Below are 24,132 nucleotides of genomic sequence, written 5' to 3'. Positions count from 1 at the left end.
TGTTTGTTTAAACACATGAATATAATGGTTTAAAAGAGATTCATTTCCAAAGGATATGAAAAAATGGTGCCTATCACTGAAACCTTTCCATGGTGAACCTCCAAACATCAAATTGCCCAAATTTTGGTCCCCTCCATTACGATGTCAAGAGGTTTCACCGTACACTCGTATGGGTCATGTCCGCCTTTACCTCGACCTGAAGCTTGTCCCATTCCTCCATCTTAGTGTGGTCGCTCTTGGCCTCCTCCAGATCCTTGATCATCGATTCCCTCAGCGAATCAGCTGCCTCGTTGCGCAAAACGTAGCCAGCAATGCCACCAGCCAACTCCAATATGCAGATGAAGATGAGCAAGCCGGCAAACTAAAAACACAAAAAAAACATAACAGATAAAGAAGGTGGTACGTTGACACTGTGGACATGGTGACCATATGACCACAAGGTTTTTATTTATTTATTTAATTAAAAAATAACAGGGTTCCCGCTCACACTATAAAATAAAATTCACTGTTTTATTCCAGGTTTTCACGGTCTAAATTGCCTCAAATTCACGGTCTGTTGAAGAGCCATTTTAGGAAGAAATATTGATCACAGAAAAATCACTGGCCGCACGTTAACTAAAAATATAGCAAACATGATGAACGCCGGGAATGCAAAATGCAGCAATGAAAGCAGGGTTGATAAAAATCATGATTTTTTTCAAAAAATCATTTTTGTTGATTTTTTTGATTTAAATCGGATTTTATTGATTTAAATGATATTTTTATGATTCTCCATTCATCAAAAATTCAGTTATTTGCAAAACTAACTATTTGGGCAGCATATATTGGAGAATGATCGTTTGCAGAAACAATAAGAGGCAACATACTCTAAACGTAATACAACATTTAGCCAATCAGGGGAGAGAACTATGGAAATGCCAATGGTATCAAATAAAAAATTACACCAGCATAATATAAAATTGCCATTGGAAGTATCAAATGTGCAATATTATGCGGTTCTAAAGCATATGAAGTTTAGAAAAATTCTGTAATTGCAACTTTGTATGGAGCCTACGGTTAGAAGTTAAATCAGAAAACAATTTTTTTTCAACGGATACACTAGTATACTAACCAAAGACATTTTTTTTAATTTTCATGTTACATGCATTCCTACAGTATCAATTCTATTTAAGAGCCACCATTGTGCTGATAACTGTCGATTCATTGTATTAATTAAGAAATAAATATCAAAATTATACACTTACAGCTTCTTTTTCTTGACTCTTTAAAAATCAAACATATAGATCAAATTATGATTTAAATCACCTGATTTAAAAAAAATAAAAATCAAGTGATTAAAATCGTGATTTAAATCAAAGTGATTTAAATCAATCAACCCTGAATGAAAGTGCTATTATGACGTCGCCTATCGTTAGCAAAATTTAGGACCGGCTAAAGGTTGTGAGTGAGAAAATGGAGGGTGACAGGGAAGTGAAGAGGTGTCTGATTTCTCGCCAAGGTTAATGATCACTTTGGTTAAAGGTCGTCCAATCACAGCCTTAGGGTCTGTGTGTCGTCATGACACACGGACCAATATTTGCGCTTCGAATATACGTATGCAGATAAATTCATGAACAGCATCTGCGAGTGACTGACCTACTTTTCTTTTGAACCGTCAATTGTAGATCTAAAATCAAGTTTGAGAGATTTTTAAGGTTTTATGAAGAAATTCACGGCTATTTACAGGTTTTTTCACGGTAGACTAAATTCACGGCTTATTCACGGTTTTAAGGTTTTCACGGTTGAGTGGGAACCCTGTTTAAGGTGGTACGTTAACACTGTGGACATGGTGACCATATGACCACAAGGTTTTTATTTATTTCTTTATTTATTAAAAAAAAAACAGGGTTCCCGCTTTAACCAAATAATAAAATTCACTGTTTTTTTCCAGGTTGTCACGGTCTAAATGTCTTCAAATTCAACGTTTGTAGATAAACCATTTTAGGCAGTAATTCTACTAATCAATTTTAACATAACTCTTGATCAATTATTCCCCAACGAGAGGAATGCGAGACTCGCCTTCATTAGTGACGACCCATCCTGCGAATAAATTAATCTTTTTATCATCATTCGGATGCATATCTTGTGTGATTAAATCGTCTGAAGCATTGAATAACATCTTAACGTACATAAAACTCGGGAATGGGGTGTGACCAAGCTGTTTTAAATACAGCTTCCCTCTCTTTAATTTGATTTTCTTTTTGTCTATGTACTTACGATACTAAGTAATGACTATAGCTATCTCAAAGAATTGTGGGTAGGCATGGGTATCAAAGTAACAATCCAATATACTGAAAGCGACGATGTAGTATATGCGTGATAAATCGTTACAAATAGTTTAAAAAGTACAGTAGACGCTCTACGACCATACAGTAGTTTAGCAATATGTATTCCACTCGGTGTTAATCTTTTCATTGTATCAGAATTGCGTTAATACATTACTTTTCTTTATTTTTTTGATTTTAATCTTGTCGCATTTTGCACATCAATTTAAGCCTCCATTTCACCTAATCCATTCCTAAACCCCGTCCTTTGACTGGTCCAATGATGAACTCTGTACTTGTAAATCTAATTCAATCGCAAATACTTTGGAAAGTTTTATTCCCTTAAATTTGCCTACTTTAAATCCTTGTATTCCTGTAGAGTGCGTATTTCAAACGATGGAAAGGTAGTTGAAGGATAAAAAGCAGAAATTGATCAATTATTGATTATCATAATTTACGCCAGAAGATAATGATAATTCATCGAAACCCGGGTCAAATTATGTAAAAAAGCAACGGCATAAATAATTGTGTAATATCCAAGGAAACTTAAATTAGAATACCACAAAGTTAATCAAGAGTTAGTGAATTTTAATACAGTGGAGCCCTGCTAATCCGAAATAATTGGGACATTTCGGATTAGCGAATATTTCGGATTAAGCGGACTGCTATTAATTTAAAGATAAATTATTAAATACAACGTGCAACTACATAAATTAATCGCCGAAACGCCGTTTCACGTCCATACGGTATGAGAAACAACCAACTTCATTATGTATGCCGTGCGGCAACGCTCTACACGGCTACCGCTTGAGTTCGTAGTTGCAAAGAAATGTGATAGGTAGCAGCACAACCTACCTTGTATAAGTTTAGTTTTTTCCTGATTTTGATTTCGGATTAAGCGGATTTTCGGATTACCGGATTTCGGATTAGCGGGGCTCCACTGTGGTGTAAAAATGTCCTGGTTTTGGACAGTAAATTCTTTGAGGTATCTGTACTTGCTCTTTCATAATTTCAAAATGGAACTTACTTTCCAAATGAACCTTGTATTCATTTACATCTAGAACTTACCGTCATGGTCATGCAGTAATGCTCCTTGGCTGCACCACAGCACCCGAAGAACGCCACAATGAGCACAATCACGCCGACCACAATGATGAGCTGCGCCGCGCTGATGTACCTGTACTCGAGGAAGACATCGTACTCGCGATAGTAGCTGAGGACCGTGGATCCAACCGCTATCAACACTATACCGGTTACCTGCCAAAGAAATAAAAATCAAATTAGCCACCTACATAGTTGAATTGATCAAGTTAATGACATAAAATGCAGCCACATGAAAATAAGTACAGGCGGTCCTCGACTTTCGTACAATTCGCACTTTCATACGTTCAAAATTGACACCTTTTACTTGGCTTCTGTAAGCTAAATTTGGACTTTTGGATGTTGGTCTGAATTTTTTAAAAATTCCCCCGATGTTTACTGCGCATCCCAACATTCAATTGTTTCAAATGGCAGTATATGCGAACAATACGAACGTATACGATGAAGGGAATTGCTGGTAGTTGACTCTAATCTAGGTGATTTATTTGAGAGAGAGAGACTGCCTGCTATAGGCTCCTTCATCAAGAGAAGAAGAAAGCCTTCATTGGAGAGATTTTTCAAAAAGTTGACTAGACATCATCAATTAGCTTTCAATTAAACTAGTAAGATCTTCTTTCTAATTGTTTTTTTTCGTTTGAGTGCTGTTTAATTCAAGTACACCTTCAGCAGTGATATTGCTACATTGCACGAAATATCACCCGAATTCCGTTTGTGTTTTGTCTTTTTTGAATAACATGCAAAATATACGCGATCACGAATGTCACCTATAGTAGCTGAGGACTGTGGATCCAACCGCTATCAACACTATACCAGTTACCTGCCGAAGAAATTAGATTGAATTAGCGTCGTACATAGTTGTATTGATGGATAAAAAGGTGTGAGCTCAATGGCCTTAACACGTTGCGTACGGATGGCGAGAATTCTCGTCATTTTTTTCCCGAACGTTCCGGATAGATGACGAAGATTCTCGTCATTTAGGCACGTCAACCTAAACAATTTGAAAGCGTACAATACGTATTCGTTAGTCCGTTTTCAGTTGTTGTACGTTATTCGTAATGAATTGATGCATCATAACGTTTGATTGGGTAAAGTCATATTCTAAACATTAGCTTTTTAACCATGTTTAAACCAAAGGCATTACCCCCTAATAGGCACATATTTCCCAAAATAGGCGTTCCTTTGGAATTTAAATAACCCAGTACGCAACGTGTTAAGGTCAACTTAGCCAATCCTCAAAAATCTTCGAAGTCATCCATGCCTTACTGTTTGCATACCAAGATATACCCAACATTGTCATATAAGTATTCTTGAAGCATCTTGGCCGAAGAGATTTTCCAATCACCAAGGGTGCCTCTTTTTCTCCATCAGCGCTTACACAGAAACACACGGTCAATCGTTCTTTGGCCAGCTTTCCACCCTTGCCACTGTGTTATGTTTTTTCTAACCGTGAATCGTGGATGTAGACAACTCGGAATGAAAAAAATATTCATCAAATAAGGAATTGAAAAGTTAATTACTGAAAAGAAATGTTAGCAGTTATGAAACAACTAAATGCCAAAGTCTTATGCTCAAATATTACAAAAGAGGATATCAGGGCCGGCCTTAGGGCGGGGCGACCGCCCCGGGCACCGCGCTTTGTGAAAAAAAAAATTAAAATAAACGATAGTTTCGAAAACGCAATTTCAACTATTACTGTATTGTTAAGTCCGTGCTAGACAAAAAATAATATAATGAAAAAGGAATAATAATGCACTAATTTTTATTGTGCAATTGCGTTTGTCAGTACAGTACTGTGTTGTGTGAGTGATATTTTAAGTGAAGGGCCCCGCACTTAAGGTTCGCCCCTAGCCCCGCACCTGCTAAGGCCGGCCCTGCGCAGCAGTGACCAACCCCAGCCTCTCAACCGGAAACCCTTCAAAAACACTCGTTCAAACAGTAAGGAACCTTCGAGAGGGTTTCGGGGGCCTCGCTAAGGCTGCTTCCGTTGAGTATCCTCACACCCTATCACTCGCTTAACTCTGAAGGAACCTTCATGAGGGTTTTGTGGAGGTCTCGCAAAGGCTGCTTCAGTTAAGAAATCACTATGGATGGTCAAATCGGATACCTCGGATCCAAATATCCGCGGATATTCCCCTTCATCGGATACATCGGATCCAAAGTCGTGGAAGACATTGGATCTGAATCCGAAATTTTCAGTAATAGCTTCAGTTTTTCAGGCTATCTAACTAGAGACCACCAAATTCACAAAACAATCACTAACGCTAAAACTCTTACAAACACCAACTCGTTTCACTCAACTACAACTAGATCTATTTGCTAGGGATGGTCGGATCGGATACCTCGGATCCAAATATCTCTGCGGATATTGCCCTTCATCGGATACATCGAATCCAAAGTCGTGGAAGACATCGGATCTGGATCCAAAATTTTAGATATTAGCTTCAGAGAATGCAACGCCCAAATCAATCAATCAATCAATGCAATTAGGTTGGAAAGGGTTCCGATGCTATCTTCGAATTCACTGTTGCATGCGATTCTTGTCCTACTCATGAACCGTTTTGTTTGAAAGCTCTCGCAGAGGTTATGTAGGAGAATTTCAGCAATGGAAAAATAAAAAAAAGGCAAAATACGACTGGCACATAGTGTGACTCTTCCCAAGAGATTGAACAATCATAGGGGGAATCTCAACGTCAGGAATTCGAAAATGCATTTGGATCCGAAAATATCCAATCTGAAAGATCTGGCTCCGAATATCAAGGATCAGATCGGAATCCGAAAAAATCCTGGATCGGTCCATCCCTTGAAATCACACACACACAATGCTTACTCCACGGGTTATACTCCAGGAGAATTCCTTGGAATTGAGCGACGGAACAGCCACCTGGACGGGAGAAGCATACCGGTTTCGGAATCCGAGATTCCCTTCTCAACGCAACTGAGGATTTGAGATTCACTTCAACAAAGGTTGAGTAATGTAAAAACAATAGACACTACTGAAATATATAGCTAGAGGTTGTGAGGTTTAGGGTGGAAGAGGAGAGGGGGAAAATGTGGTTGGACGTAAGGCATGGGGGGGAGGGAGGGCCGTGGAAAGGGAGTTATATTGATCAAGTCAATGACATAAAATGCAGCTACATGAACATAGGTATAAAATACAAAGAGGACATTAACCTTTATCTTCCATGCCGTCCCATAACAGACAACCTAATATTTTTGTTTATGGCCTTGCAGTCCCTTTAGGGACCACTGAGACACACTTTGTTTTCAATTTCAATTTCGTCACCGAGATAGTGTAAATATTTTTTAACCCTTACGCTGCAGAAATGTTTTTAAACGGTCTTTTTAAACGTATTTTAACAGTCTGCATTTTATGCCTGTTCTACACCCTCGGATCAGCTCATCCGGCTTAGCTCAGTCAAATCGCTCAGTGCAAACCCATTCTTAACGAGGGGCTTAAGTCGACCCCTCGCCATCTGATGGCAATAACTGAAAGTCTAAGAACACGTGAGAATCGGCGAGCGCTGAAGCATTTTATGGAAAAATTTCTAGCAAAGCAGATAATTACCGGATTCATTTAGTTAGAGGGGGGTTGGGTGGCGTTTGTGGGGTTTAGGGTGGAAGAGGGAGTGGAAAGGGAGTTATATTGATCAAGTCAATGACATAAAATGCAGCCACATGAACCTGCTTCAGTATCTAATGGAGGACATTTCAAGCGCAACGCTCCATCCGTCGGGTGAGACGCTTGGTCGCGGTCCTCTTGGTGCCTTTTGTTAAGAGCAGGCTAATGCCGACACTGGGTTTTTCTCCACCCTTTCCTAATATGCGCAAATGACCTTAGGAGCTGATCGCCAAATACCAAAATACCTTACGAAAGACAACTGATAACTTCAGGCTTTACTTTGTGAAACCTCTACATATTGGAAATAAAGAAATAAAACTTTGTAAGGTTCACTGTTATTTAATTATGGGCACGACCACGGAAGGGCCATGGGCACGACCTGGGTTTGAGTTAGCAATGATTATCGCTATGTCCCTGTATGTCCATTGGTTTAATTGAATTCATGGATTGTAATTTTTACTACATTTGCATCTAACATCAGACGGCAGTTATCTATTGCTTGTCAGTGCTCTTTTTAATACTTTTTCAAATGTTAATGTTGCCTTGTTTTGTAAATGCATAACTATTTTTTTTTTCAATCAATAAAAATTACTTTAAGAACATACATCTGGAGTATGCTCCTATACGGAAGTGAGGCATGGACAATGACCACAGCGGAGAAAGCAAGGATAGAGGCCTTTGAAATGTGGTGATACAGAAGAATGATGAAAATCAAATGGATCGACTGAGTTAGTAACGAGGAAGTCCTAAGAAGGGTAGGAGAGAAGAGAAGCCTCATGAAAACCTTAATAAGAAGACGGAACAACCTTATAGGCCACATCTTGAGACATGATGGCCTGATGAAGACAATCGTCGAAGGACAAGTGGAAGGCAAGAATGGAAAAAGGAAGACCCCGAACAAAATATATGGAACAAGTAAAGAGAGATGTGAAAGAGAAGGAATACGTAGGCGTGAAAAGATTAGCTGATAGGAGAACTGAGTGGAGAGCTGCGTCAAACCAATCCTAGGATTGTTGACCAGTGATGATGATGAAAAATTACTTGAAAGTTAATGACTGTTAGATTTTAATTAAAAGAAACAGAAATTTTTGTATTCCAGGATATGCGAGTATTATCATTAGTGTGTATACACGGGGTGACATATTTGAATGCCCATTTTTGTCCCTCATTGCCGGTGCTGTCATCATACGGCAGTTACCTACCCACACCGGATAAAGCTCTATAAATGATTACGGCAACAATAGGGTGGTTTCCTATTTTTTAAATAGCCTAAATCGAAAGATTATTACTCCTGGAGTACGTATTTCACACTTTTAGATTTTTTTAAATTGGCACGACCCGGGTTTCGTAACTTGGTCACATCGTCAGGTGACTGATCTTGCATGCATCATACATTTATACACAAAGTACACAAGTGACAGTGAGGACATCTATCGTATTAAGGAAGGAATGGGGGGGGAAGGGGCAGCCTTGATTTGGGACGAGTGTTTTTCCTCTGAGGATATATTACCAGCGAGGGGAGGGCGGGGTTAAAGTGGGTGAGGAGACGAGAGCTGAAGAAGGTGGCGGTGTTGGGGAAGAAAGAGAGGATTAAAATTACGCCCAGCATTTTTAGGTCTCTCATTTTTCGGGAGGAAAACAAAAACCCATTACTATCTCTTAAGCAAAATATTTCGGAATAAAAATTTTCTGGAAACTGCAAAGGCTGTACGCGGGATTCTTAAGTTACGCAGTCGCCAAATATGTACCAATAGGGTGGTCTCTTATTATATTTTTATTGCCTAAATCGAGAGATTATTACTCCTGGAGTATCCATTTCACGCTCTTAGATTTTCGAATGACGATATCTATATTTTGCGATTAAACTAAAAAGCGAAAATTTACAAGGGCGAGAAAACACGACTGCTAGGTAGGAATGCTGGGAAAAGTCCGTGTGACGTATTTCTGGTTCCAGCTGTCGCCGTGTGAGGTGACCTTGGGGCGAGGCTTTGAGCGCTGATACGACGCAGGTTGCTATCAGGTAGCAGAGTACCCTGCTAGGAGGTAGCACTTGGCTTAAATAAGGATTATTAATACCTTATCAAACGAAGAAAACTTTCCGACCTTAGCCAGTTTTAATAGGTGATTATTAACCCTCCGGAACTCGCGCTGCGCCTGCTAGGCTCACATTGTTGATATTTTCTAAATAGTTCTTGGCCAATCCTCAATAATGCGCTTAGATTTTTTTCTACCTTTTCCTTACTCTTTTGGTTACGTTTTACATGCGCAGAATATCCCGATCAACCGATCATAAGGGTGGAATATGATTCTTTGCTTCGTATGCACGTGGTCTGAGCCCCTCAGGCTCTACGCGCATGCTTGCAGAATAATGTTCATTGCTAATTTTGCCTTCTTTTTATCCTAATACCAACACTGTGTAGTGGTTTTACGAGTCAATAAATCAATAACAACTAATGGTCATCTATTTTATATCACTCTCGATATGAAGTAATAATTACATATTTTTTCAGACTTAAATGGACTTGATTTTCATGAAATGGACCATTTCAGCATTATTAGTTTGATTTAAACAAATAAGAGAGGAAAAATAATCGACTTTCATAGGCGAGGACCTCAAAAAGAATATAGAGCCTGACAGGCTCAGCGCGAGTACTCGTGTTCCAAAAAGGGGCGCGAGTCCTGCAGGGTTAACACATGTTTCCCTGAGCTAGGTAGGTAGCAGAGTACCCTGCTAGCAGGCTTGGCTTAAATAAGGATTATTAATACCCTTTCAAACGAAGAAAACTTTCCGACTATAGGAAGTTTTAATAGGTGATTATTAAGAGATGTTTCCCTGAGCTCTGTGCCTCATGCATACATTGGTAATCTCAGATGATGTAAAACTCCTATCCTCTCGTGTAGAAACTAGGTCCCTGTGACGTCACGTGGGGTGGCATCGCATGGGCGCCAATCTGGTCTTTATCAAATGAGGTTCAAATTGACCATTAACATTCGTATAAACTGGGATTTCTAAAACCAAGTAATTTGTATATTATGAATACATTAACAGTGGATAAGGAATCGCAATCAATGCCTTTCGTTTTCTTTGATGAACTTAACTACCCTATAGCTCCGGTATCCTTACGTCGTATGCAACCCGGAACACACACTTATATCCTCACATTAATGAGGTGGAGAACTAATTGAAGGCCCTATTTCCCACAATGCAATGTTAACTCGCAATAATTTTTTTAAACAATAAAGTCAAAATCCATTCCATCACCAATACGTCACACCGGACAATGTGTTTGAGTTAGCAATAATTATCTCCATGTCCCTGAATGTCCATTGGTTTAATTACCTTCATAGATTGTAATTTTTACTACAATTCCATCTAACACTAGACGTTGAAGTAGTAATCCATTACTTGTCAGCGTTCTTTTTCATACTTTTTCAAATGTTAACGTTGCCCTGTATTGTAAATGCACAACTATTTTTTTTTAATCATTAAAAATGACTTGAAATTTAATGAGTGTTAAGCTTTTATTTAAAAGAAACAGAAATTTTTGTATTTCAGGATATGCGAGCATTATAATTAGTGTATATACACAGGGTGACATATTTGAATGTCCATTTTTGCCGCTCATTGCTAGTGTTGTCATCATACGGCAATTACCTACCCACACCGGATAAAGCTCTATAAATGATTACAGCAACATTAGGGTGGTTTCCTATTTTTTCAATTGCCTAAATCGAAAGATTATTACTCCTGGAGTACGTATTTCACGCTTTTAGATTTTTAGATAGAATGACGATATCTATTTTTCGCGATTAAATGAAAAGTGAAAATTTTCAAGCCCGCGAAAACGCGACGGCTAAGTATGAATGCTGGGAAAAGCCCGTGTGACGTCATTCTGGTTCCGGTTGCCGCCGGTTGAGGCCACCTTGGGGCGAGGCTTTGAGCGCTTATACGATGCAGGCTGCTAGCAGGTGGCGTTTGGCTTAAATATGGATTATTAATACCCTATCAAACGAAGAAAACTTTCCGACCATAGGCAATTTGAATAGGTGATTAGTGAGAGATGTTTCCCTGAGATATATGCCTCATGAATGCATTGGCATTCTCAGACGATGTAAAACTAATATCAACTCGTATAGAAACTAGGTCCCTTTGACGTCACGTGGGGTGGCATCGCATGGGCGCCAATCCGGCCTTTTTCAAATGAGGGTTAAATTGACCATTAATATTCGTATAAACTGGGATTTCTAAAACCAAATTATTGGCATATTATGAATACACTAATAGTGGGTAACGAATCGCAATCGATGCCTTAAGTTTTATTTTGATGAAGGAAACTACCTTATCCTCATTCAACTTAGTGCGTATACAGAATAAAACTATGCCTACTCAAGATATCATTCAGAGAATAAGTCCAAAATATTGTCAAATCCGTAAGATAACGGAGATATGATCGCGCTGAATACTAGGAAAGAGCGCTTCCAGACATTCCAATCTGGTCGCGTTCAGCAGACTCAACAGTTGCGGAACCGGTGAGCCAATTTCCGCTGAACGCCCTCTCGTAGGTCACCGGCGTCACCGGTGTTACTGATCAGACGCATTTTTTCCACCGGAGAAAATCACCGATCACTGGTTGGAACATGTTGAGAATCAATATGACTGCGCCCAGTACTAGCACGTCTTCTGGTGCTGTAGTTGCAAAAAGATATGCGTACGGAGGAGTGACACATGAAATTCAGGATACTGAAGGAAAACAAGTAAAACTGGCTTCAGGTTTGTCATCGACTAAGTAAGCTATCGTCCTGAAAACGAGGGACTATCCGTTCGTAATAGTTTTCAATCCGCGGCCTATTTCTTCTGAGGCGTACGGCTTAGGGATTTCTTTTGAAGAATCTCGTCTCGCGTTGAATTAAACCGAACAAATTGTTCACAGTATCATCGTCTCCTGCGATTAAAATCGCCAGCGCTTCCACAGGAATCGCATTACCGCCCATTTTGAATGTTTCTGCTGTTTGGTCACGTGACTGATCACTGCTCAGCAACCGTTCAGCAGATCGCGACGACCGGTCGCTCACCGGTGAGGGATCTCTTGATCCCGGTGAGTATCTGCTGAACGCGGCCATTGATTATGAGGCAATCCATAGGACACTGACTTCAACTGCTTCCGTGCGGAGTCAATGGTTACCAGGTTTGTTTTCAGTTCAGCGGTCAGTGCTTTCGAAAGGCCGAGAAAGCTCCATGGATATTCCTGCTCATTCACACGATACATCCGATTTATCTTATCTACATTTCGTGAGTCACGCATACACGTCGAAGAGCGTGTCATCCATTTATTTCAGGAAATATACCGATGACTCGTTCTGACGAGAAATTTTCAAAAGATTTGGTTCTGAAGCCGCTCCATCAGCTATGAGTCTTATTCATATGTACATATTTTACTTTTAGCCCGGGAGACCTTTGTCTAATTCAGATAAAATAATATCAAAAATTGCTCTTACTTGAAAATATTGTCTGACGAATTTGACTACAGTTACGTTTCGTTGTAAAATTACCAATTTGAAAGCATACCGTCACAATAATGAACATTTTTAGGATGATATATTTTAAGCCTGAATCACAAGATCATTTTTTTTCGTCGTGAAAGTGATCACTATCGCGATCACTGCGCAAAATGATCGTCGCCGGCAATTGTTTTTCGCGATCGCGATGAGGATTCCCATCGCTATTTGTCATCACTAGTCCGGTCGCTTTTTTCGTCGCTAAAACCGTCACTAAAACCCCATATCAGCCAATCACAACGCATGCCCGTATAGAGCGATTGCAGCGCAACGTTTGACAATCGTGGGAACGACATAGATAAATAAACACGCTACATATATTTTCGTGATGCGGGTGCTATGACAACGAGCTGTGATATCGGAAGTGAAGCGAGAGGCGACGGAGGGAGTGACCCTGTGATTCAGAAAAATGATCACTAGAGCGACGTAAAAGTACGCCATCCTTATTAAAAAATCCTGAAAAATCCTGAAAAATCATCGTTTGCCATTTTTTTAAAAAGAAAGTGGTACTTACATATAAATTATTATTAAAGTATTCTACCGATTAAGGTAGGTTTCCATGGATTACTTCGAAAGAATTCCGGGAGCCTACCCTTCAATCAAGCACTTCCCTCTTCAGTTCACAGTATAAGGCCTACTCCCTTTCATTCTATCTATTAATCCTATTATTTTCCTTCCTCTCCCCCTTTGCCAATATTTATACCCTCTATAACACTGTTTTCAACATCCATACCTCTGTCTCCTCCGTATCACATCTAAAAGCTGTCTTCACACACCATGTCCAGCACTTCTTTGTACATCTCTGTCGACTCCACAAGTACTCGCTCCATCCATACCTTCTGTATCCTCCGTATCTCATATAAGAAGCTGCCTCTCCTCACCCACAATGTATAGCATTTATTTGTACATCTCTGTCTACTCCACAAGTACTCGCTCCATCCATACCTTCTGTCTCTTCCGTATCTCATATTAGAAGCTGCCTCTCCTCACCCACCATGTCCAGCACTTATTTCTACATCTCTGTCTACTCCACAAGTACTCGCTCCATCCATACCTTCTGTCTCCTCCGTATCTCATATTAGAAGCTGCCTCTCCTCACCCACCATGTCCAGCACTTATTTCTACATCTCTGACTACTCCACAAGTACTCGCTCCATCCATACCTTCTGTATCCTCCGTATCTCATCTAAAAGCTGTCTCCCCTTACCCACCATGTCCAACACTTCATCGTTCCTCCTTCTCTCCGTTCACTTCACCTTCTCCATTCATCTCCACACCCACATCTCGAATGCCTCCAATCATCTCTCGTCTTCTTTCCTCAGTGTCCACGTTTCTGCACCGTAAAGCGCTACACTATACATCAGACTTTTCACTAACCTTTTCTTTAAATTCTTAAATAGCGAACTCAGAAACTCTCGAGAGCCTCCTTCCTGTTCATGAACGCCTCCTTTGCTAATGCAATTCTCTTCCTGATATCCTTACTACTGCATCAGTTTTCCTCTAACGTACCGCCTAAATAGTTGAACTGCTCAACTTGCTCAAGTTTTTCACCACGCACCTTTATCACAAGTCTCACATTCCTCGCTCGTGATGTTTTACAAAACCGCATTACCTTAGTTTTCTTGTGATTAATCCTCATCCCATAGTCCTCGCAACGCTCGTAGAAAACAAATAAACAATTGAAAAAAAAAACAAGAGAAAAATTCATACTTTAAAATGATTCTAAAAACATATTCCTCGCATCGAAGGTTGGTTGCTAAGAAATAAAGCATAAGTATTTAAAATGGCCGGCATTGGGGTAAAGATTCACAATACTATGGTCAGCACCTGCTACTAACGTCGGTTATAAGATAGTGTAGAGGATAACTTTATGTTCTTGGCACTCATCGACAAAAATTCTTATACAACTTCAAGAAACAAAGTGATAACTATAATTCTAAAATGAAAAAAACAAAGAATTATGTAGGTGTTAATAGATTAGCTAATAGCAAGATTAAGCGGAGAACTGCGTCAAACCAATCTTAGGATTGGTGAATGTTGATTATGATAATACGGAATTAAGAATTAAACCCCGGAAAAGAAATCGATGCGTTCAAGAAACAATACACTCAATACTTTATACGCTTCAGTTTGCAGTTAAATTAATGCAGAAAAATAACTGATGACGTAACTTACGCGTATATTCAATCAGAGACCAACCCAAAGCTGCGATATACTTACTTCTCCTTCAGTGCTAAATTATAATTAATTATTGTTTCGTCATAAACCATTCGTAACTCGCCTAATATCCTTTGAAAATTGAAGATGACGCAGCAAATTCTGAACACGCCTTGCGTCATTTAAAAAAAACTGACCAAACGGGAGCGCGGAGTAGTCTTAATCAGATGAGATTGCGGTCTATACGGAAGGACGAACTGAACGGTGAGGCACACTCGTGACTTCAAGATGATTCACAGTCACGAGTGTCGCCCAAGGCCATGCGCTAGGCGTAACCATGACAACTGCCGCGCAGGAAAAGAAATAAACAAGCGGCGGCGGCGGCCGACGCGACGACGGGAAGGTGCGCCCTCCGCGGTTCAACGGGAAGATGGGAATTTACACGCGGCAGAGCTAATGCCGGGTCTACACTAGTAACTTAAGTGACTACTTAAGTTGGCTCTCTATTTGAGGTGGTAGGGTAGGTGTCACCAGCTACATTTAAGTACGCCTCCACTTAAGTCATCTTAGAACCCAACTCAAATTGCGTAGGCAACTGTTTCCGCACGGTTGAAGCTCTTCAAGTGTTGTAAATGGCACATAATACCCATAGATCTTTCATGTAGGTATAAAAGATCTATGATAATACCCATCTCACTCCTGAATCATCCCGTTGATTATGTTCTAAGTTGTGCTGTATTCTATGGTGTGGTTATTGAGCGTTCTATTTCGTTAGTTAATTTCTAATGTTGGGGTTATTAAATCGACGAATTTATTTTGTGGAGTTTTTCATCTTATTGTCGGTTTTATTTCCGTGAAAACTAATTGCTATGCCTGTTGCTCACGGTGAAACTCGATTTATAAAACTTAGAAACGTTTTAAGGAATTTTAAGACTGACAATGAGACGACGGCAGAGGATCCGGTAAAACAGTTTATTTTCCATGTTGTCATAATCGAAAATAACTTAAACGAATGCACTCAGTAACATCCCACACACTTATTGAAACAATTGCATAGGGCTTTAATTTTAGTCCTAGGGATGCCGAGGGAGATAAGATGCGGCGATTTCATTAGACGTGGGAGGAATTAATGGTTGAAATTTAACATCAATGGTTTTAATAAAGCAGTGGAATTTGACTAGCAATAAGTGTTGTTGTTTACGTTATGAATATGTCATTCCACGAAGTCACGCTTAGTAATTCCAAATTCCTCTGGCTCCATCACCTCTCGCCATATAGCGTTCCCTCGGGAACTGAAATCGGTCTTTCCTTTTAACCTTCTAAATCCAAAATAGTTAATTCACGGAGTTTGGAAGTTTATTTCAAATAACAGTCGCTTTGGGTCAAAGAATCACTAACTGCTCTCCTAGACCTTCATTTGTCAACATAACTGTTTCCCGATATAGACAATCACGGTGCTGAAGTCGACTTGAAGCTCAAGTGTATCTACCGCACCACATTTAAGATTATATTTAAGTGAAGTCACTTAAGTTAAGTCTGTAGTGTAGACAAGGCATAAGGGATTATTGAAACCACAACTATAACAAAAGAGGATCGTCAAGTTGGCCTCAAAATATATTGTCACCCACCGCGCATTTAAATGGGTTTACAAAAGTCGCCACTCGCGTCGCTGACGGACAAATTGATCCGAGTTTCACGGGGAAATAATGTATAATTTGGGGCGTTAATCGTAATTTATATATACATGATGATGTAATCTATCAAATTCGTTACTTTTCAATGATATTCCTTGAAATTACAAACTCTACACGGCAAAATATACGGAAAAAATTGTATCGCATTGCACTTCATTACCGCGCCGTTGACAATTTTGAAAAGCGATTAAAATGCGACTAAAATGGCAACAGAAATCATCCAACAATGGGATGGAATTGGGCCTCCTCTATGCATTCCCCCTATGCTAAACGTAACCATGACAACTGTCGCGTAAGCAAAAAATAAACAAGCGGAAGCCGACAACTATCGTAGGTCGCTGCGCTCTCCGCGTGTAGATGGTAATTTTCACGCGAGGAAGCAAGGGATTATTTTGTCTCATAGTAAGGATACGCGAATTGGATAGGGGTTCTAAAAGGGCGCCCTGTCAATAACGGAAAAGTAGGCGAAGATTCAAGTTATGAATATAAAACTAGACAAAGGAAAAATGGATTTTTCTCTCAAACATACCGATACCCAGTCAACACAATAATTGTGGCCACAATGTGGCCGTACTGTGGTCATAGTGGGTTGCCATTATGGCTCTCCGTTATGTGGCTTAAGTGTGGATAATACACTTTCTTTATACCAATAGGGTGGTTTCCTATTATTTTTTATTGCCTAAATCGAAAGATTATTACTCCTGGAGTACGCATTTCACGCTTTTAGATTTTCAAATAACGATATCTATTTTTCGCGATAAAATGAGACGTGAAAAATTTCAAGCACGCGAAAACGCGACGGCTAAGTATGAATGCTTGGAAAACTCCGTGTGACGTCGTTCTGGTTCTCGCTGCCGCAAGTGAGGGGACCTTGGGGCGAGACTCTGAGCTCTGATACGACGCAGGATGCTAGCAGGTAGCTGAGTACCCTGCTAGCTGGTAGCGCTTGGCTTAAATAAGGATTATTAATACCTTATCAAACGAAGAAAACTTTCCCACCTTAGGCAGTTTTAATAGGTGATTATTAAGACATGTTTCCCTGAGCTCTGTGCCTCATGCATGCATTGGTAATCTCAGACGGTGTAAAACTCCAATCTACTCGTATAGAAACTAGGTCCCTGTGACGTCACGTGGAGTGGCATCGCATGGGCGCCATACCGGCCTTTTTCAAATGAGGATAAAAATTGACCATTACCACTCCTATTCGTGAAGAATAGTAAAGGTGGAGTATATTTCTTCCGATATTTCCCGCGCCATTGCAGTCACCGATGTCATCTCAAATCATGAAAATGGGAAAAGGAAATTCCGATAGTACGACATATTATTTTTCATAGACGAACTAATTAAAAATTATTCTTCCTCGAAAAAAAATTCAATGAGTACCGGTAAAACGGGGTGAATAGAAACAATTTTCAACTTTGGTTTGAAATTTTGCACATATGTAGTTGTTCCATATAAACAATTTTTTGCCCAAACACAGGTTTCTGTTATACCTATTTGTTTATAGTATTAAATTTAATTAAAATATGGTGCTTCTTTTCACCCCGCAAATGGGGGTGAATAGAAACGGTACTTCAATTTCATGTTTTTTTCTATTGAAACGAATCGGGGTGAATGGAAACAGTTCAATAGGTATTTTTAATTTGTAATGGATAAATACAAATTTATTTCTCAACATTATTTCATTAGGTACATAAACAAAATAAGTTACATAACTGTAAGTAAACAAATTGAATAGGTAGACAATTACCGTATTTAACTAGATTAAATTATGATAAATAAATTGTGAGATCAGACCGGTCATCTTTGAAAAAATTTTCTTGCGGGGTGAATAAAACACTAAAAATGATTTGTTTCTATTCGCCCCATAAATTCTGAAGACCTAACCTAAAAAATATGAATAATTTTTTAAATAATATTGTTAAAGTTAAAGCCTAAAATAAGCCTGAATCTTATATATGAATATCTTATCTTTTATATGAATAATCAAACTATGTTTTTTACAGCTATTTACTTTTAAGAACACTACTACCTATTGTTTTGTTTCAATTTCAAACTTTGGAAATGACGTTAACAATATAGTAAACACCACTCTGAAACTCCCAATGAAAGCATAATCCGTCGATAGGGTGGATTTCCCTCCCAATTAATAATTTAAATGTCATTATTCTGACCCCACCCCTACAGAAGACAATTTACACTCGCAATACCCTAATATACCTAGAGAGAAGAAATAAATACAAAATCGCCCTTGGAAAGGCTATTATATAGCCCTCGCTTCATTTCCTATCCCTTTCAGCACTTATTAATATTTAAAAAATGAATTAAAAATATTTTCATTGAGCTAACGAAGATAAGAAAACAATCTTTAAAAATGAAAACAATATAATCCTTGAAAAATATAATGAAAAAAAGTACCAAGATTGAGGATCGAACTCGCCATCTTTACACCCTGAGTCATCCACTCGACCACCGCTGTCGTAAAGAGAAAGTAAGGAAATACGGGATATATACCGTAGACCCGTTTTTTTTACGATTTTTAATTGCTTTTTTCTCGAAAAGTTTTGAGAAGTGCGTCGTCTTGCTCCGGCATATTTAATTGATAGCCGTGATCTACCGAAGAAGAAAATTTGAGCTCAATCGGCCACCCGAAGGTCGTGTATTCCCCTTGTGAGTATCTTCATAAGCGATATTGTTGCACCCAATACGTCCCCCATGATTTTATTTCCATTCACACAATTACTTCATGAAATACGAAGAGATATGAAGTCGAATCGCAAGTCTTTGAAGTGTTTAATTTATTTCGTTCTAATAGGGTGGTGTCCTCGATATCATCACCAATCCGTCATTGCGTCGGCACCATCCGCAGTCGACTTATCCTTAACTCTAAATAGGCAATGAGAACAAAATTGATAATCACGCTATTTAGAGGAACTCTAACCTGACCTCAATATCTGAACTTTCTCTACTGTCACGCGTTGGATGAATAGACAGAACGTATTGCAACGAGAGTGTTCATTAACATAAGAAGCTTTGGAAGTCTTGGAATTAACCTATTTATCGCAACCATTGAAAAACAAAGATTTATTATAGCACAAGAAATGTGCGAGTCCTCGTTAATTTGATTTGCGCTACGAATGTCGAGTCAAGTAGTTTCGGTTACAGAGCTGTCGAATCCAGTTAGTTCAAAAATCTGACGACAGAATGTGCTTTCCCATTTCATTTTCATTGCCTAAATCGAAAGGAATAAGGCAGGATATGGTGGAAGTCGTTAATATTAGTATATTAGTTGAATAAGACATGGTAATGGCTGTGTGTTATTCTGCGTCGTTAATGTTAACGGGTAATGACGGAAGGTCAACTCTATCGAATAGGGTGGTTTCCTATTTTTTTGAATTGCCTAAATCGAAATATTCTTACTCCCGGAGTACGTGCGAGGCGTGTTTTTAAAGTAAGCACCGTTTTGACATAAAAAAAACAAGTAAATTTTTTCCAAAAATTATTTATTCACTTGAAAGGCCATACTTTACTCTACATTTCTACATAATTCCCATTACTATTGAGGCATTTCTCGTATCTTGGGACCAGCTTTTGTATGCCATCGCCAAAGAAGCTTGCCGCCTGATTAGACAACCACTGCTTTGGGACATTAGACAATTTTCATAGATCAAATAACGTATGATTGGTTTGACACAGCTGTCCGTTCCTCTCTCCATTCCAAAAGCATTTCCGCAAGAACAAATTTCTTCTCTTTTACATCCTTTATAACTCATTGTCCTACGTGTAATTCATTAGGGGCCGTTCTTTGCCCTTCTTTCCTTCAACCTGTCCTTCTACGATTGTTTTCATCAGGCCATCATGTCTCATTATATGTGTCCTAACTAAGTTAACGGCCTAAGATATAGATTACATCAAGTAAATACTCTTATGCATCCTTTATAACTCAGTGTCCTAAGTAACTCATTCGGGGCCGTCCCTTGTCCTTCTTCCTTTCTACGATTGTCTTCATCAGGCCATTATGTCTCATTATATGTGGCCAACTAAGTTGTCCCTTCTTCTGCTTATTGTTTTTAGGAGACTTCTCTTTTCTCCTACTCTCCTTAGCACATCCTCGTTACTTACACGGTATGTACCTTTCAATTTCATCATTCTTCGCGAATCACGATACACGGGAAATTTTGACAACGAAGAGCCCGGTCGGTTTATAATTAGACAAAAAAAATCACAATGAAATACAATGCACTTACATATTTTAAACTTTACTTAAGAATGAATGGTGAGTGAGCTTCCGATGAATGATATTTCTTGCCTCGCAAATGCACGGAAATGGTTTAATATTAGAAACCCGCACGCAAGTCACGTGGCTCAATACAATGTTACCATGGAGACGCTCGAGGTACGTTCGGACATCAGAATAACGATAACATTTCGGGACGTGTGACGTCACCACCTAGGTAAATTCTACTTGTTCACCAACTTCCATAACAATAACTACATACCATTTATATTTTTACTTTATTTTTAGCAACACTTCCGGCATCATCCAAAAACATACACAAAACAGTTTCGAAATACTCAACCTTCATCCACATACATACATCAAATTGCATTAAGCTGAAATAATTCAGTTTAGTAGCCAATAAACCAGTCATATCGCGAGAAAATTTCTCAACACAATTCAACAGTAAAGAGTTACCTAGGTGAGAAACCGTGCTCTTTACACTAAAACAACTCGGTGAGAACTGAAGAAATTTTAAAGGAAAAAAAAAACAATAATAGTGCTAATCCCCGCCATAAAAAAACATGATTATTATTATAGTATTCTACCCATTAAGGTAGGTTTCCATGGAGTACTAAAGAAGTGATCTGGGAGCCTCCCTTTCCTTCCAACACTGCCTTCTTTAATTCACTGTAGGACCTACTCTCTTTCAATCTATCTAAATACCTACTGAAAATATATTGAAAAAAAATAGATCGTATGGAACTCTTCACCGCGCCGAGGACATTTTTGAAAACCGATTAAAATAGGACAGAAGTGGCACAGAAATCAGTCTTCTATTGGGCCTCCTGTATTCCAGTCTCCTTGGTCGAAATCCCGAGTCGCCCTAGCAACCTTGGTTTTCGTCTGTCAGCGCGTCTGGTTTTCGAATTTCGTTCCTCATTTTTTTCGGTTGCGGCTTCGCATTCCGTACGCGGAACGGTAGTTACGTAAGCGGAGCAGAGGCGTTATGTAAGTCGTGTAAGATGAAGAGGCCGTTCTATCATACCGGCCTTGAGGGCGAAGAGAAACCGGTACCTTAGGTTGATCTCAGTTCACTGGCCATCGCCTTTCTAATGATTCTTAGAACCACTACTCAACGACCTTTGCATTCCCACGAGAGGATTGCTAGGTCTAGTAGATGCATTTATAGTTTGAGATACGTGAAAACCGCACTTTCATTTTTATTTTATCGCACTTTCAATAACAGTTTTTCACTGAGATTCCAAATAGGGTGGTTTCCTATTATTTTTTTATTGCTTTAATCGAAAGATTATTACTCCTGGAGTACGTATTTCACGCTTTTAGATTTTTAAATGACAACATCTATTTTCCGCGATTAAATGAAAAGTGAAAATTTTCAAGCGCGCGAAAACGCGACGCTTAAGTATGAATGTCGGGAAATATCTCCGTACGTCGTATTTCTGGTTCCCCCTCCCGCCTTGTGATGTGACCTTGATCGAGGCTCTGAGCGCTGATAGGATGCAGGATGCTAGCGGGTAGCTGAGTACCTTGCTGGCTGGTAGCGCTTGGCTTAAAAAAGGTTTATTAATACCTTATTAAACGAAGAAAACTTTCCGAACTTAGCCAGTTTTAATAGGTGATTATTAAGACATGTTTCCCTGAGCTCTGTGCCTCATGCATGCATTGGTAACCTCAGGCGATGTATAACTCCTATCCTCTCGTGTAGAAACTAGGTCCCTGTGACGTCATGCGGAGTGGAATCGCATGGGCGCCAATCTGGCCTTTTTCAAATGAGGATAAAATTTGACCCTTGCCATTCGTCTAAACCGGTATTTCAAAAACCAAAAAATTTGTATATTATGAATACACTAATGGTGGGTAACCAATCGCCATCAATGCATTTCGTTTTCTTTGATGAAGGAAACTACCCTATTCTGAAGGCAAGGCAGATTGATGGAAGAAGGAAAAAAAAACTAGGAACATTCACGCCACCAAAAACGATCTTTAATGTGCAAGATGATTAACTCAAAAATGATTAACAGGATGGACAGTGAAAATTATCAATTTGTGGGTACTCTAATCAGGGTAATCTTTTAGAAATAAATTCCGTTTTACATAAACAGAAATTAACATAAAATATTAAATTCAATACATTACAGTACTCAGCTAGCAAGTAGCACTTAGCTTAAATAAGGATTATTAATACCCTATCAAATGAAAAAAACTTTCCGACCATTGGCGATTTTAATAGGTGATTATCAAGAGATTTTTCTCTAAGCTCTGTGCCTCATTCATGCATTGGTAATCTCAGACGATGTTAAACTCCTATCTACTCATATGGAAACTAGGTCCCTCTGACGTCACGTGGAGTGGCATCGCATGGGCGCCAATCTGGCCTTTTTCAAATGAGGATAAAAATTGACCATTGCCATTCGTCTGAGATTTCTAAAACCAAATAATTTGTATATTATGAATATACTAACGGTGGGTAACAAATCACAATTAATGCCTTTCGTTTTATTTGATGAAGGAAACTACCCTATTATGCTATTAAGTTACGCTTGAGTTCGACCACAATGTACTCTGAGTCTCGTTTCCAGTTAACCGCGTTCGCATCCCTCCCTCTTCGTATACTTGTCATCTGCGTCCACTTAATCAATTCTCTCATCACTTTGTAACAACTCGATACGTAATCAGGTCAGGCCATATCAAGTAGTACATGACCGTTGCTCGATCATTCTTGACATACCCTAATGGATATGATACAATGTTGATTCCAACCAAGGAGGTTTCAAATATCTGGGGGCGTTGTATTTGAGTTTTTATCGTGGTCGAAGTTCTACCATCTCGGTTTGACAACTTTTGAACCTCCGACTGACTTTTTGAGGTCGCTAAGTTTTGTCCTGAAAATGCACTGAAATAAGGGAAAAAATACTGTTTGTTGATTGATAGGATTGCGGTATCTTGTTCTTCAATCGATTCATTTATCCATTAAAAGTATGGAGTGTAGATCTTAGGTATGGGTGATTAAAAAACACATAGGAAACAAAACAAATAATAATTGCCGTACAAACAATTGAATCTCGTATTCCTGTAGTAAATATCAGTGGCGCAGCAAGGGGGTAGGGGTTTGGGGGTTAAACCCCCCCCCCCCCAGAGCTCAGAGAAATGCTTAAGTTTAATGCATTTGACTTAATTGGATTGATGTTACTGATAGAATGGTGTATGAATTAATAAAAATATCCCTCAAAAAGCCGTAAAACTCACCGTTTTGAACCATTTATCTTAAAATTCCGCAATTTATTAATCTCGCACCTGTCGCTTATCGTGGTGGGTATTCCATACCCCCACATACCCCGGTATTAGTTGCACCTAAACCCCCCAGCCTTAATTCCTGGCTGCGCCCCTGGCAAATATTGAATCACATAGCTCTCTGGTCCACGGTATTCCACAAGGTGACGTTATTGGCATTTTTTTGTT

At 39.2% G+C, this 24,132-nt stretch overlaps 1 protein-coding gene across 1 annotated transcript in view; it reads right to left on the bottom strand.

Moving 5' to 3' along the window:
• The window catches only part of LOC124172836 (CD63 antigen), a 76,960-nt gene that overhangs the window by 27,102 nt on the left and 25,726 nt on the right, over positions 1-24,132 (bottom strand). Inside the window, exons 2-3 of the mRNA XM_046552329.1 lie at positions 3,372-3,560; positions 191-361 (exon numbers count right to left, since the gene is read on the bottom strand). Coding sequence (XP_046408285.1) covers positions 191-361; positions 3,372-3,560 — 360 coding nt within the window. The remainder of the gene's footprint in view (positions 1-190; positions 362-3,371; positions 3,561-24,132) is intronic.

The sequence above is a fragment of the Ischnura elegans genome, assembly GCF_921293095.1.
Source record: "Ischnura elegans chromosome 13 unlocalized genomic scaffold, ioIscEleg1.1 SUPER_13_unloc_3, whole genome shotgun sequence".
NCBI classification, from domain to species: domain Eukaryota; kingdom Metazoa; phylum Arthropoda; class Insecta; order Odonata; family Coenagrionidae; genus Ischnura; species Ischnura elegans.
Note: the sequence above shows the minus strand (reverse complement) of the source record. Positions and strands in the feature narration are given on the sequence as shown.